We start from the raw sequence: 12391 nt of genomic DNA, 5'->3' as shown, positions 1-12391 counted from the left end.
TGAGGATGCTGAAGTGTTTTGGATGGCAGGCGGGAAGTTCCCGCTGCATCACATTCCAAGGTTGCTGTTTTTAAACTGGTCAGCCTAAACAGTGCAGAAGGTATGGCTCTCTCGACCACTTACTCAGTGACTATGAAGAACTGAAGTCTGGGAGATGTGGGGGAAATTGGCCATCTGTCAAGAGATTGTGTAAATGTGGTAACCTGTACTGTGTGTGGGGAAGCTGGACATGTTTTCTCAGAGTGCCGTCACCAGACATAAAAAGAAACAAACAAAGATAGCATTTTAGTCTTTTTTTGTTGTAACTCTTAATTGTTTTACCATGGTTTTTGCATGTATATTTGTATTATTTATTATTTTAACATTTGCAGCATCGGTATCTAAGCAACATGCAATGTGCATAGTATAGCTAGGAGGGATGTTATCCTTGACGTATTAAGTCAGACAAGTTGTGATATTTATTTTTTACAGGAAACAGGGCTTAACTTGACAGCTGACATTCATAAATGTCAGAGAGAATGGGTTAGTTGCTCCAGCATTTGGTGTCTTGGCACCGATAGGGCAAATGGAATTGCCATTTTGTTTCAGGGTCATGATTTCAAGGTTTTAAAAACCATTTAAACTTGTCCCTGGCCGGGTTTTAATAGTTGACATGTGTAAGGACACTGAAACGTATAGATTAGTTAACTGGTATGGTTATAGTGAAGCTGCCAAAAGAGGACAACTTTTTAAATTGACATTCCCATTTTTATTCTCTGCTCTTAAAGTTTTATGTGGGTGCAGAGCTTTTAATTTTGTAGTGGAAAGCTTTGATAAGTCATATAATTTTAGGATACCACTTTAAGACATAATGGGCATAAATTATTTTATATATGGGGCATGATGCAAGGATAGTTTTAGATTTCTAAATTCCTGGTTTTATCTTTAGTAGAAATAATTATCAAAGCCGAAATTATTGTTTTTATGTAATTTTGTTTTTAGCCAAAATATTAAAGTTGTATATGTTCCCTTTTTCCGATCTTAGGTTGTTATAAAGATTGGGAATAAATTAACCAAGGTAAAGGACTTTGGAAAATAAATAATCAATTATTGGAAGATTTATAATATTTGTAAAGGGTTTGAGGCATATTTTAAAGATTGGCTGGATATTCAGTTTGTGTAAGATTTTTAGCAGTGCTGGTGGGAAGATATTAAGGGCAGAACGGTTTAATTTAACAAGAGGGAAACATTTCTCTAAAGAAGATAATAAAAGTTTTATTGTAAAAAATTGGAAGCAATAAAAACGTATAATTCTCAAATGTTTAGCTGTAAAAAAAAAAATACAGAAAATACGAGAAATATTTATCTACAGAAAACAGTAATTTATAGTTCAGAATATAAACGTTGAATATAAACATTAATTTTAATTTAACTCCAGCCAGAGCTAAGCAATCTATGAGGAGAGCACACATCAGCCAAGTTATGTTGATAATTATTATTTCAGCTCAGAGCGTTCACAGTAGTGACGTTCCAGAAACTTCTGGGCTTTATGGCAGCAGCTTCTCCAACCCTACCTTTGGGTCTCCTGCGCATGTGTCCTCTACAGGCCTGGTTCAAAGCAGGGTTTTTCAGCCCGTGTTAAACTGTGACCGTCATTGACAGTGTCTCGCCACTGTCTAAAGGCACTCTCTTGGTTGAATCTGTCGTGAGTTGGTAGATAACTGTAATGCCACTCTGACAAGCACCTTGGATACTATTGCACCTAATAAAGTTAAGAAACTATCTACAAAAAGATTTTCTCCCCGATTTAATGATACAACACATATACACAAATGTATGTGTTGCAATCTCTAATGCAAATAGACAACCACTGGTTGTCAGGTACTTTACCTAACTTGGAAAGATAATCTTTCAAAATTCAGGGCTGCGTTGTCTCTAGATAGATCAGTCTATTATTCTGATATTATTGACAAAAACAGTCATCCAAGTCATCAGAGATTTCTCTTTCAGTCCATAACAAAATTAACAAATCCACAATTGGAGTGTGTTACATAAAATACTCCTCCAGTAAGCTGTGACGAGTTTATGAATCATTTCAATAAAAGTGACGGGCATCAGAAATCAAACGAGCAACTGTATACCAAATTGAAACATGTCAACTGACAAAAATAATGATGCAAATATTCTTGGTCTGTCTGAATCTAATCTTACACTTTTAAAAGAAGTATTTCCAAAAATCAATACCAGTTTTAAATATTGTTAACAGCTCTCTTTCATCAGGTATTGTTCCTAATTCTTTCAAGACAGCAGTAATAAAACCTGTGCTCAAGAAGCCCTCCCTCGGTCCCGATGTGCTTAATAATTACAGGCCTGTATCCAATCTTCCTTTTTTATCCAATGTGTTTGAAAGAGTGGTGGCAGAGCAACTTAACAGATTTCTTGCTGCACAGAACATTTCTGAGAAATTTCAGTCTGGTTTTAGGTCGTATCATAGAACTGAGGTGGCACTAATTTGAGTTGTAAGTGATGTGGTGTGGTCCTCTGATGTGGGCTCGCCTTCGGTTATTGTTTGACTGGATTTAAGAGCAGCTTTTGACACTGTTGATCTGTTTAATTGATCGTCTTGAAAATATGGTGTGACTGTCGGATACTGTCCTGTCCTGGTTCTGGTCCTATCTCTCTAACAGGTTTCAGCTTGTTGATTTTCTGATTTTGTGTTTGGTGGTTTTTGTACAGATTTTAGAGCAGAAGTAAAAAACTTAACACATTTTTGACCCAGACCTCTCAATTGAGGCACACGTTAAAAATGTTACAAAATGTATTTTTTTTTTTTTTGTTTAAGACAAGGATGCATGCTTTTATGTCATCAGGAATTGATTATTGTAATGTTTTTTTTTTTGTTTGTTTTTTTAATTGGTATTGGTAGCAATGTGAGTGCATGAGTTTTAACTGGGACTAAGACAAGATCATATCAATCCTGTGCTGGCTTTCCTACACTGGCTTCTTGTCCAATTTAGGATAGATTAAGGTGCTGTTATTAACCTAAAAGCCTCCACTTTACCTTTAAGATCTTGTAACATCAGGTGGTAGATATTGCTCCAAAATTCTGAAATTACCTGCCCAGTACTGTAAGGGAAGCTCCCTTGGTTAATGTTTTAAAATCTCGATTAAAAACACATTTTTATAGCGTGGCATATCCAGTCATCTAAAATGATATTCTCTTGTCTTTATATGGCATATTTGACTATTTTTACTATTTAGCATTATTTTTCTGTTTTATTTTTTTTAAATACTTTAAACTATTTTATGGGTATTGTTCTTCTCATTACCCAGTAATGGTAAATATATATATATATATCTATATATATATATAATATATATATATATATATATATATATATATATATATATATATATATATCATGGTACTTCTTCATTTTACCCCCTGTCTGATTTACTGCATTTTTGACACTGAATGTTATCAGATCTTCAACAAAATCTAATATTAGATAAAAGGGACCCTGAGTAAACAAATAACACAAAATTTTGATACTTACTTCATTTATTTATTAAAGAAAGTTATGCAACACCCAATGCCCCCGTGTAAAAAAGTAATCACCCCCTTAGACTCAATAACTGGTTACGCCACCTTTAGCAGCAATAACTGCAACGCTTCCTGTAGTTATTGATCAGTCTCTCACAGCGGCATGGAGGAATTTTGGCCCACTCCTTCATGCAGAACTGCTTCAACTCAGTGACATTTGTGGGTTTTTGAGCATAAACTGGTGATTAACTAGGCCATTCCAAAACTTTAAATTTATTGTTCTTCAGCCATTCTGATGTAGACTTGCTTGTGTGTTTCGGATCATTGTTTTGCTGCATGACCCAGTTGCGCTTCAGCTTCAGCACGCAGACGGGTGGCCTGACATTCTCCTGTAGAATTCTCTGATATAGTGCAGAATTCATGGTTCCTTCAATGACGACAAGTCATCCAGGACCTGATGAAGCAAAGCATCCCCAAATCACAACACTACCACGCTTGACCGATGGTATGAGGTTCTTACTGTGGAATGCAGTGTTTGGTTTTCACCAGACATAATGGGGCCCATGCTGGCCAGACAATTCAATTTTTGACTCATCTGTCCATAGAACATTGTTCCAGAACTCTTGAGGATCATCCAGGTGTGTTTTGGCAAACTTGAGACGAGCATTCATGTTCTTCTTAGTGAGCAGTGATTTCTGCCTTGCTACTTGCCAAGAATTTTTTGCCCAGTGTCTTTCTGATGGTAGAATCATGAACACTGACCTTAGCCGAGGTGAGAGAGGCCTGCAGATCTGTGGATGTTGTTCTAGGGTTCTTTGTGACTTCCTGGACGATTTTACGCCTTGCTCCTGGAGAAAATTTGGCAGGATTTCCACTCCTGGGAAGATTCACTACTGTCCCAAACTTTCTCCTTTTGGACAGTATGGCTCTGAATGTGGTTTTGGTGGAGCCCCAGAGCCTTAGAAATGGCTTTGTAACCCTTTCCAGATTGGTAGGCATCAACAACTTTTTTCCGGAATTTCTTTTGATCGTGGCATGGTGTGCCTTTAGAACCTGTGTGCTGACACTGTGATGGTAAGGGCCAAAGTAGGTCAGATTTATATTAGGCAGGGGTGGCCCAAATCAGGCCTGATTGTTAACCAAAGTATTTAAACAGCTGACCCTAACTATCCATTTAATTGGATTAACTAGGGGGGCAGTAACTTTTTCTCACCTGAAGATTGCATGTTTGATTACCTTGCACACCAAACAAATGAAGGAAGCACCAAACTTTGGTGTCATTTTTTCTCTCAGACTCCCTCTATATACTACTACAACCCACAAAAAGATCTGACCAAATTCAATGTGAAAAATGTGCAAAAATGCAGAAAATCAGACAGGGGCCAATACTTTTCTTCACAGCACTGTGTGTGTGTGTGTGTATATATATATATAACACATATATATATATATATATTTATATATATTTGTTCTCTTCGTGTGTTATTACTTTATATATATTTGTTCTCTTCATGTGTTATTACTTTATATATATTTGTTCTCTTCGTGTGTTATTACTTTATATATATTTGTTGTCTTCATGTGTTATTACTTTATATATATATTTGTTCTCCTCATGCTTTGTGGTGGCCCTCGTTAAAGGTGCTATGCAAATATAAAGATTGAAAAGCTTAGGCTTCCAGTCTTATTATTTCTCAGAACTGCCTCAAGGTCTTCTGAAGTACTATATTTTACAGCTCCCACCACACACATTGCTTTTTATTGTAATTGTCTTCCTGCTCTGCCACAGTACAAATTTCATTTTTACATTGTTCAGTAAAAATGTTAATTAGGTTTATTAGTGAAAATATCCTGATGCAAAGATACAGTAAGGAATAGTATAAAAAGAAAAGATGGAGTTTATAACCACATGTGTTGTAAGCCTCAGAAACATCACTGTCAAATCTGATTGCTTACACAGCTGTTCATTACAAATTATATTGTAGATTTAAAATGTGTTTTATACCTGCCTTCATTATTAGGTGCAACATCTCACAAGACTTCATCTTCCCAACTATACAACCTTTACAGTTTTGTTTAACAGTATTTTTTATGACGAGATTTATCATGACGCATTAGGAGATACAGTAAAAATTACAATAAATCTAATATAAATGTATATTAGTTGATTATAAAAAGTTCCTGTGAGGTACAGCAATTGTTGGACTTCAATCTAAATCAGAGTGAAATTATATGTTGTTCTTTAGGGGTTTTCGACACTGCTAATAAGATGGCAGCCCAAAAGACCAGTTTTGGTCTTACATAACTTATCAAAATGCACACCTAAATGAACTCCTACTCTGTCTGCTACACAGCAGCAGCCAGGCAGACATCACTACGTTCCCTTTAACACTTTCATTTAGTTAGCCACTGTGGCTAAAGTAACTTAGCATTTTGTAGCAACACTGGAAAAACTTAATCCATACTAAAGAATATTAAAGATAACCATAAAACTGTTTTATTGTTATTATTATTTATTTCTTAGCAGGTGCCCTTACCCAGGGCGACAATAGTATACAAATAGTATACCAGTAGGTGAGCTTTTCAGCTTCTATTGCAAGCCTATATGACATACAAACACCAGTGTCACTGGTAGAATTCATAATATAGGTATTTTCTACCTTTTACAACTTCACAAGGCTAAATAATGTGATTTTACTACATGATTTTTGTGGACGTGTTTATATTCCTGTATATAAACATTTATATAAACTGGTTATAGTAGTGTTTACAGCAAGACAAAAAAAGTATTTTTTAGAAATTGATATTTAAATGCCAGACCCTACCATTACTTACACATAAACGGTATATTTGCAGTGCACTATAACTGATTCCCATTTAATCAATGCCAGACTTAGACCCACGTGAAAAAAAACAGTGCTTGCAGATTGCAGATTGCCTAAATTCTGAATTGGTTTACAGATATTCATGTGCTGCACCTTTACTTTATTTTGATGGTGTCACGTTTTTCTTTCCACTGCAGAACGGTAAAGCGAAACAACCAGTAGACAGTGCTATAAGAGTATGTTAATATAAATGCCTCCCTGACCAGGTGCAGCTCTAGTTACACAAGTTTGTAATATTAAGTAGGATTGTACAGCAACGACTGTGTTTAAGTAACAGTTTTTTAAGTGTTTTTTCACCTGAGACTACTGTCAGTAATATTGCACTGATTCCGACATTGCAACTACAGTAAATCATAGTGAGATGAGTCCTTTTTAAAATAACAAATGTATTTATTCCTTTTTTAATTGTTTCTCTTCCAGATCTTCTTGGAGCCATTCTGTTATTATTTACAAATTATATTTCAACATATTTTAGAGATAGCAAACAGCGACTGTGCCTGTCAGTCATATTTTTGTTTCTAATTAGAACCTCCGTCCTGCCAAACACAATGTTAGTGCATATTTACGTAATCAAGCTAAATGGCTTTCACTGGGTGAAATTAAATGAAATTAAACAAAACTGTCTGTATTGATTAATCTACCAGCACATGTTCAAAGTAATCATGCTGGCATAGTCTTACACAAGTACATTTTTCAAATGGTGAAGTTTTTGAAAATTAATTGAGATACACAGGAAAACATTTAGCTTGTAGCGACGTGGCGAGCGGCTAGCAGGAATGTAGCATCAGCTTCAGTGACCAAGACAGCTCAACTTGTTGATGTTTCACGAGCAACGGTATCTAAGGTGATGTCAGCATGGAACTCCAAGGGAAAGACATCATCAGCAAAGGGCAACAGTGGGTGGGCAACTGAAGATGAATTGACTGCAAATTTCAACCTGGTGCGCGAGCAGCCAGTTTCATCAAAAACGGTCCGCCGAGAACTCCACAGATCGGGATACCATAGTCGGGTTGCAGAGCATAAACCGCTCATCACACCTGGCAATGTACGTTTGCGAGTCCAGTGGTGCATAGAGCACAGGCAATCAGCACAGAAATGTGATATGGTCAGATGAATCGTACTTCAACATGTTCTTAACAAATGGACGAGTGTACATGTAGCGCCAACCTAAAGAACTCTACAGCCCTAAGTGCTTGGTTCCAACAGTGAAGGGTTCTGATGGTTGTGTAATGTTGTGGGGCCATTTTCCTGGCATGGTTTGGATCACTCATTCCCTTAGAAGGCAAGGTCAATGCTAATCGCTACTTAATGGTACTGAGTGATCATCCTAACCCTGTGTTGCATCATTTCTTTCTTGGGGGGGAGGGGGGAGGGGGGGGATATTCTGGAACGACACCTGAGATGGTGTTTCCTACCTCCATCAACCAGACGTGAGTAGATTGACTTTCTGGTGGAAGAATGGTGCCGCATCTCTCCTGCAGAATTCCAGAGGCTGGTATGCGTGGTGCATACAGGCCACACTGGCCACACGTGGTGGCCCAACATCCTATTAAGTGACTTTACATTGGTGTGTGTGTAATTATTTGATTTTGTAGGTTTTTCAGTTTTGTTTTTCATTTTGTGAATGGATTTTTTTTTATGCCTTCTTTTAAAGTATATACATTTCATTTGTTACAATAAATACCATCACTGTGTTGATTCATGCCTTGTTTTAAAACTGCTGAAACATTGTGATAGGAAATACAGCTATGTAAGCATATTGGATGACAGTCTTTTGCTGGATATGCAATGTGTGATGAAAAGGAGAGCCCTGTTTACCGTTTAAGAAACACTGTGGACCAGCCTGCGTGTTTGAAAAGCGATATTAATAATAGCATGTGCATTATCGAGCATGTTGCAGTATTTTTTAGACAGTTGTAAAGAATATTTTAGTGGCTAAAGCATATCTTTTTTCACATTGAAATGACAATTGGATTTGCTGTCATGGAAACAGTAGCCGATGATGGTGTCACTTGAATTAACTATTTAGCCTAATTTATCCTTCAGTGCATATATGTTTTGTTCACGAGGGATCTTATAGCTTCCTGACCCATAGAGTCTGCAGCTTTGGGTCTGGCCCCTGAACGGCTGCATTTGAACCATCTGGGTCTGTCCAATAGGGTTATTGACACCCTACAAAATGTCAGAGCAGCGTCCACACGTTCCCAGTACGGGTACATGTGAGGCGTCTTTCAAACATGGTGTCTGCCTCGTGGGTTTGACCTGCAATTTTTACATGTCCTGTTTGGCAAGGGGAAATCCCCCTCTATTTATTTGCACAAGGTAACTTTGTTTTTGTATACCGGTATATATTAAGTCGTTTTGCTGCACCATTTTAAGTTTACTGTTTCAGTTTATAGCAAAGTTTAACTTCACGTAGACTATTAGAAGCCTCAGTGTAATGACATTAGTAACCAACACCGAGCTACGACGAGTTCATGTTTTCTTCTTGTTGACTTAAATTAAAGTGTTTTGGATACAGTAACCTGGATTTACATTGTTTAATGAATGCAATTCTGTCCATCCGTTTGCCTTTTCTTCATGACATTACTGTGATCTCAGGCTGCATACAGATTTGACAGCAGGGGTCTTTAAGCTAAGTGCCATGCATGTGCACTTCTCATTGGTCAATTTCCCTAGTTATGCTGCTCCAGAATTGGAAGAAGCACCGGTTTAATTAGCATTAAATGTATCATTGTATTGTTGTTATGAAAATGTAAACAGTCCAACTTGGCAATTAAGCAGATTCTTTTTTGATCATTTTTATTTTTAGACAATATGTATTTGTTTTGAGCACGAGTAAGTATTTTCACACGACCACAAAAGTATTCCTAAAAAGATTATAAGTCACTTTGAGTGAAGTTCATTAAAGACAGATTTAGTGCATATATTTAAATAATTGACAACCTCTGGTTGGTACTCCACACCCTATATTCTGTTATCAGCTGTTGAACAAAGCTCTGTTACCTTGAGCACAGCTTATTTTATATCAGTGAGTAATTAAGTATGTCTCTTGTTTCCCTGTGCTCTGTTTGAAGCTTGATGTGCTGAAAAGAAATACGACCTTCACAGTGTCAGAATCCTATTTTACTAATTCAAACCATTTTACCTTTCCTGTTTGTTCTGTAACCAAGCAACCCAGTCAGATGCCTGTTATAATTGGATACTGCTTGGATGGACATATCTTGCTCAAACTTGATTATTTATGTGGATGTTATTGATGCTGGGATTGAACAATATGGTATTAATCAAGATTAGAGGGCTTGACACATTTGGACATATTAGCTATTATTGATACTAATGGAAAACTGAATAGAGAGATGGTCTGTTTATGCACTTATTTTGTACTCTCTTGTATGGACAGACGTATCCCCATGTTATCCTGCTCCCATTGTAACTCCTGTCATTTAGAACAAATTGCTTGGAGAGGCAATAACGAGATGGTGTAGGTTAAGCCAACAGAGTGTTTCCCATTGGCATCTTTGGCGTCAGCAGGTTCTATTAGCTTAACCTATGAGAGAGAATTCAATTTCTGGTTTCCCCCTGATGAATATATGTTACATGGGGTTGACCTTTTAAACAATGTAACAGAACGAACAAAAGCTTGTGTGTGGAAAGGAAGCTAAAAGCTAAATGGTTGGTAATTTACTCACACTTAACTTCTTGGGATGTAACAATTGATGATACCAAGGGGTGATAATCTCTTTACATAATACCAAAAGCCAAACACATACAGTGCCCTCCATAAGAATTGGGACAGTGAAGGCAAAATTGCTATTTTTGCTGTACACTCAAGCAATATGAAAATATGAGTAAAAGATGAATATGAGGCAAAAGTACAGAATGTCACCTTTCATTTCTGGCTGTTTCAACAAACATGTTTTACCAACTAAGAATAACAGCACTTTCAGAGTTCCATCTCCCCATTTTATGTGAGCATAGGTATTGGGACATTTGGCTCACAGGTGTTTCTAATTGATCAGATGTTTCCTGTTGCATTGATTGTTCACAAATAAAAGAGCTGTGAATATGTAGTCTCAGTTCTATACTTTGCTTTTGCCATTGGAGTCTGCGTTTGGTGTCAGTAGGCATAATCCAACATGAAGAAGGGAGCTGTCTATGCAAGAAAAGCAAGCGATTTGGATGCTAAAAGAAAAGAGGAACTCAATTAGAATCATAGCACAAAAGTTGCGCATAGCCAAATCAACAGTTTGGAATGTCCTGAAAAAGAAAGAAACCACTGGTTTCATCAGCAGTCGGCAACGACCAGGTCAGCCAAGGAAAAATACAGCAGTTGATGACAGAACAATGAGCAGAGCTGTGAAAAAAACCCTCAAACAAGTGTCAGTGAAATCACCAACAACCTCCAGAATGCTGGGGTGAAACTGTCACAATCTACTGTTCGCAGAAGACTTCTGCAGAATTACAAAGGCTATACTGCAAGATGCAAACCTCTGATCAGCACCAAAAACAGAAAGGTCAGATTAGTTGGTAAAACATGTATGTATTGAAAACTCCAGAAATGAAAGGTGAAATTCTGTACTTTTGCCTCGTATTCATCTTTTACTCGTATTTTCATATTGCTTGAGTGTACAGCAAAAATAGCAATTTTGACTTCACTGTCCCAATACTTGTGGAGGGCACTGTATGTTTTATAGTTGGTATGAATGTATACATACATCTCCCTCATCTGATTTAATGTTTGTTTGTTTTTTTTGTTTTTTTTAAAGTACTCCATTTAGAAATGAGTAGTTTTTCGAGATTTAAGATTATGCTGTAAATTTACAGTATAATCATAAATCTCAAAACTACTCACTTCCAAATCTTTTGTAGTCATTTTTGTATTACTTTAGTATAAATACGTGTTAATTTGGATTCATATGTTGTTTTTTTCTGACTTTATGTGAATGAAAAGACACAAAAGATCCCGTTTTCTCATTGGAAATAGTGATATTTCAAAATATTACTGTCCTGGTCACAAAAGCAAAGTTTGTGGGGAGTAATAGCCATTTTCTATACTTTTGAGGCATAAGCAATTAGGAAATAACACTTACTACCCAGGAACAAAAATTGTGTTACATAGTGTTATAAACAGAAACCAGTGTAAACAAATGAAAAAGGGACCTTAAATACTGCTGCAATATGGTACCTTTAATGTGATACTTTCTGTACCATCATATTTAGGTATGCACTGGTTTGGATCAAGAAAATACACCCCAGTCAGCCCAGTTTGTATGTGCATTTATGTGTATCATTGTTTAATATGTCCTCTGACAGCTGCTTTTTTTTTATACTTTTCAGGGAATATCTTGGAAAGCAGCTACAGTCAGAGCAACCTCCAGCTGTAGCAGCAAGAAGTTAGAGGATTCCTGTAAATGAGTGTGTCCTTCGCACATCAATTGTTGCAATGGAAATAAACCATTAATATCTGTCATTTGTTTTTACTGTAAACTTGTGTTCAGATAATGCAGTATACCCTAGTAATATCATAAAGTGTATAAGATAATCTTAAAAATTGAAGTTTTGTGTTTTGTGGATTGCATATGAAGGAGTGTTGTTAGTTAAAACAAGCCCAATGTTCATTGCTATAATAGTTACTTATTTATGTGTTTGAAGTGCGAGTCTGTCCATTCCAATAAACTAGATTCCATTAAGCTGTGTGGATTGTTTTCTGAAAAGAATACTGATGATTTGGATAAACCTTACCTTCTGTTTTATATAGTTATTTTCCTTATATCCATTTATCTCACATTAAGACTTTTTTGTAATGAATGCATTTTAAATTTAATATTTCAGTTTAGTCATTAATTCCAGTAAAGCTTGCTTTTTTGTTTTGTTTTATTTCTTCCCCTTTATGAGTAAATACAGTATATTAATCCTGCAGCTGTTTTCCTCCAGGGGATAATATTGACCCACTTGCAGTATTAGTATTACTAAAGAAAAT

General features: G+C 36.4%; 1 protein-coding gene across 2 annotated transcripts in view; it reads left to right on the top strand.

The window, feature by feature from the left end:
- LOC121313435 (V-type proton ATPase subunit H-like) overlaps window positions 1-12101 on the top strand; it is a 65180-nt gene extending 53079 nt beyond the window's left edge. For both annotated transcript variants that reach the window (XM_041245963.1, XM_041245962.1), the window contains exon 14: window positions 11749-12101. In XM_041245963.1, coding sequence (XP_041101897.1) covers window positions 11749-11809 — 61 coding nt within the window. In that variant the 3' untranslated portion in view covers window positions 11810-12101. The remainder of the gene's footprint in view (window positions 1-11748) is intronic.
- Window positions 12102-12391: the final 290 nt, after the last annotated feature.

Source organism: Polyodon spathula, chromosome 3 (genome assembly GCF_017654505.1).
Source record: "Polyodon spathula isolate WHYD16114869_AA chromosome 3, ASM1765450v1, whole genome shotgun sequence".
NCBI classification, from domain to species: domain Eukaryota; kingdom Metazoa; phylum Chordata; class Actinopteri; order Acipenseriformes; family Polyodontidae; genus Polyodon; species Polyodon spathula.
Note: the sequence above shows the minus strand (reverse complement) of the source record. Positions and strands in the feature narration are given on the sequence as shown.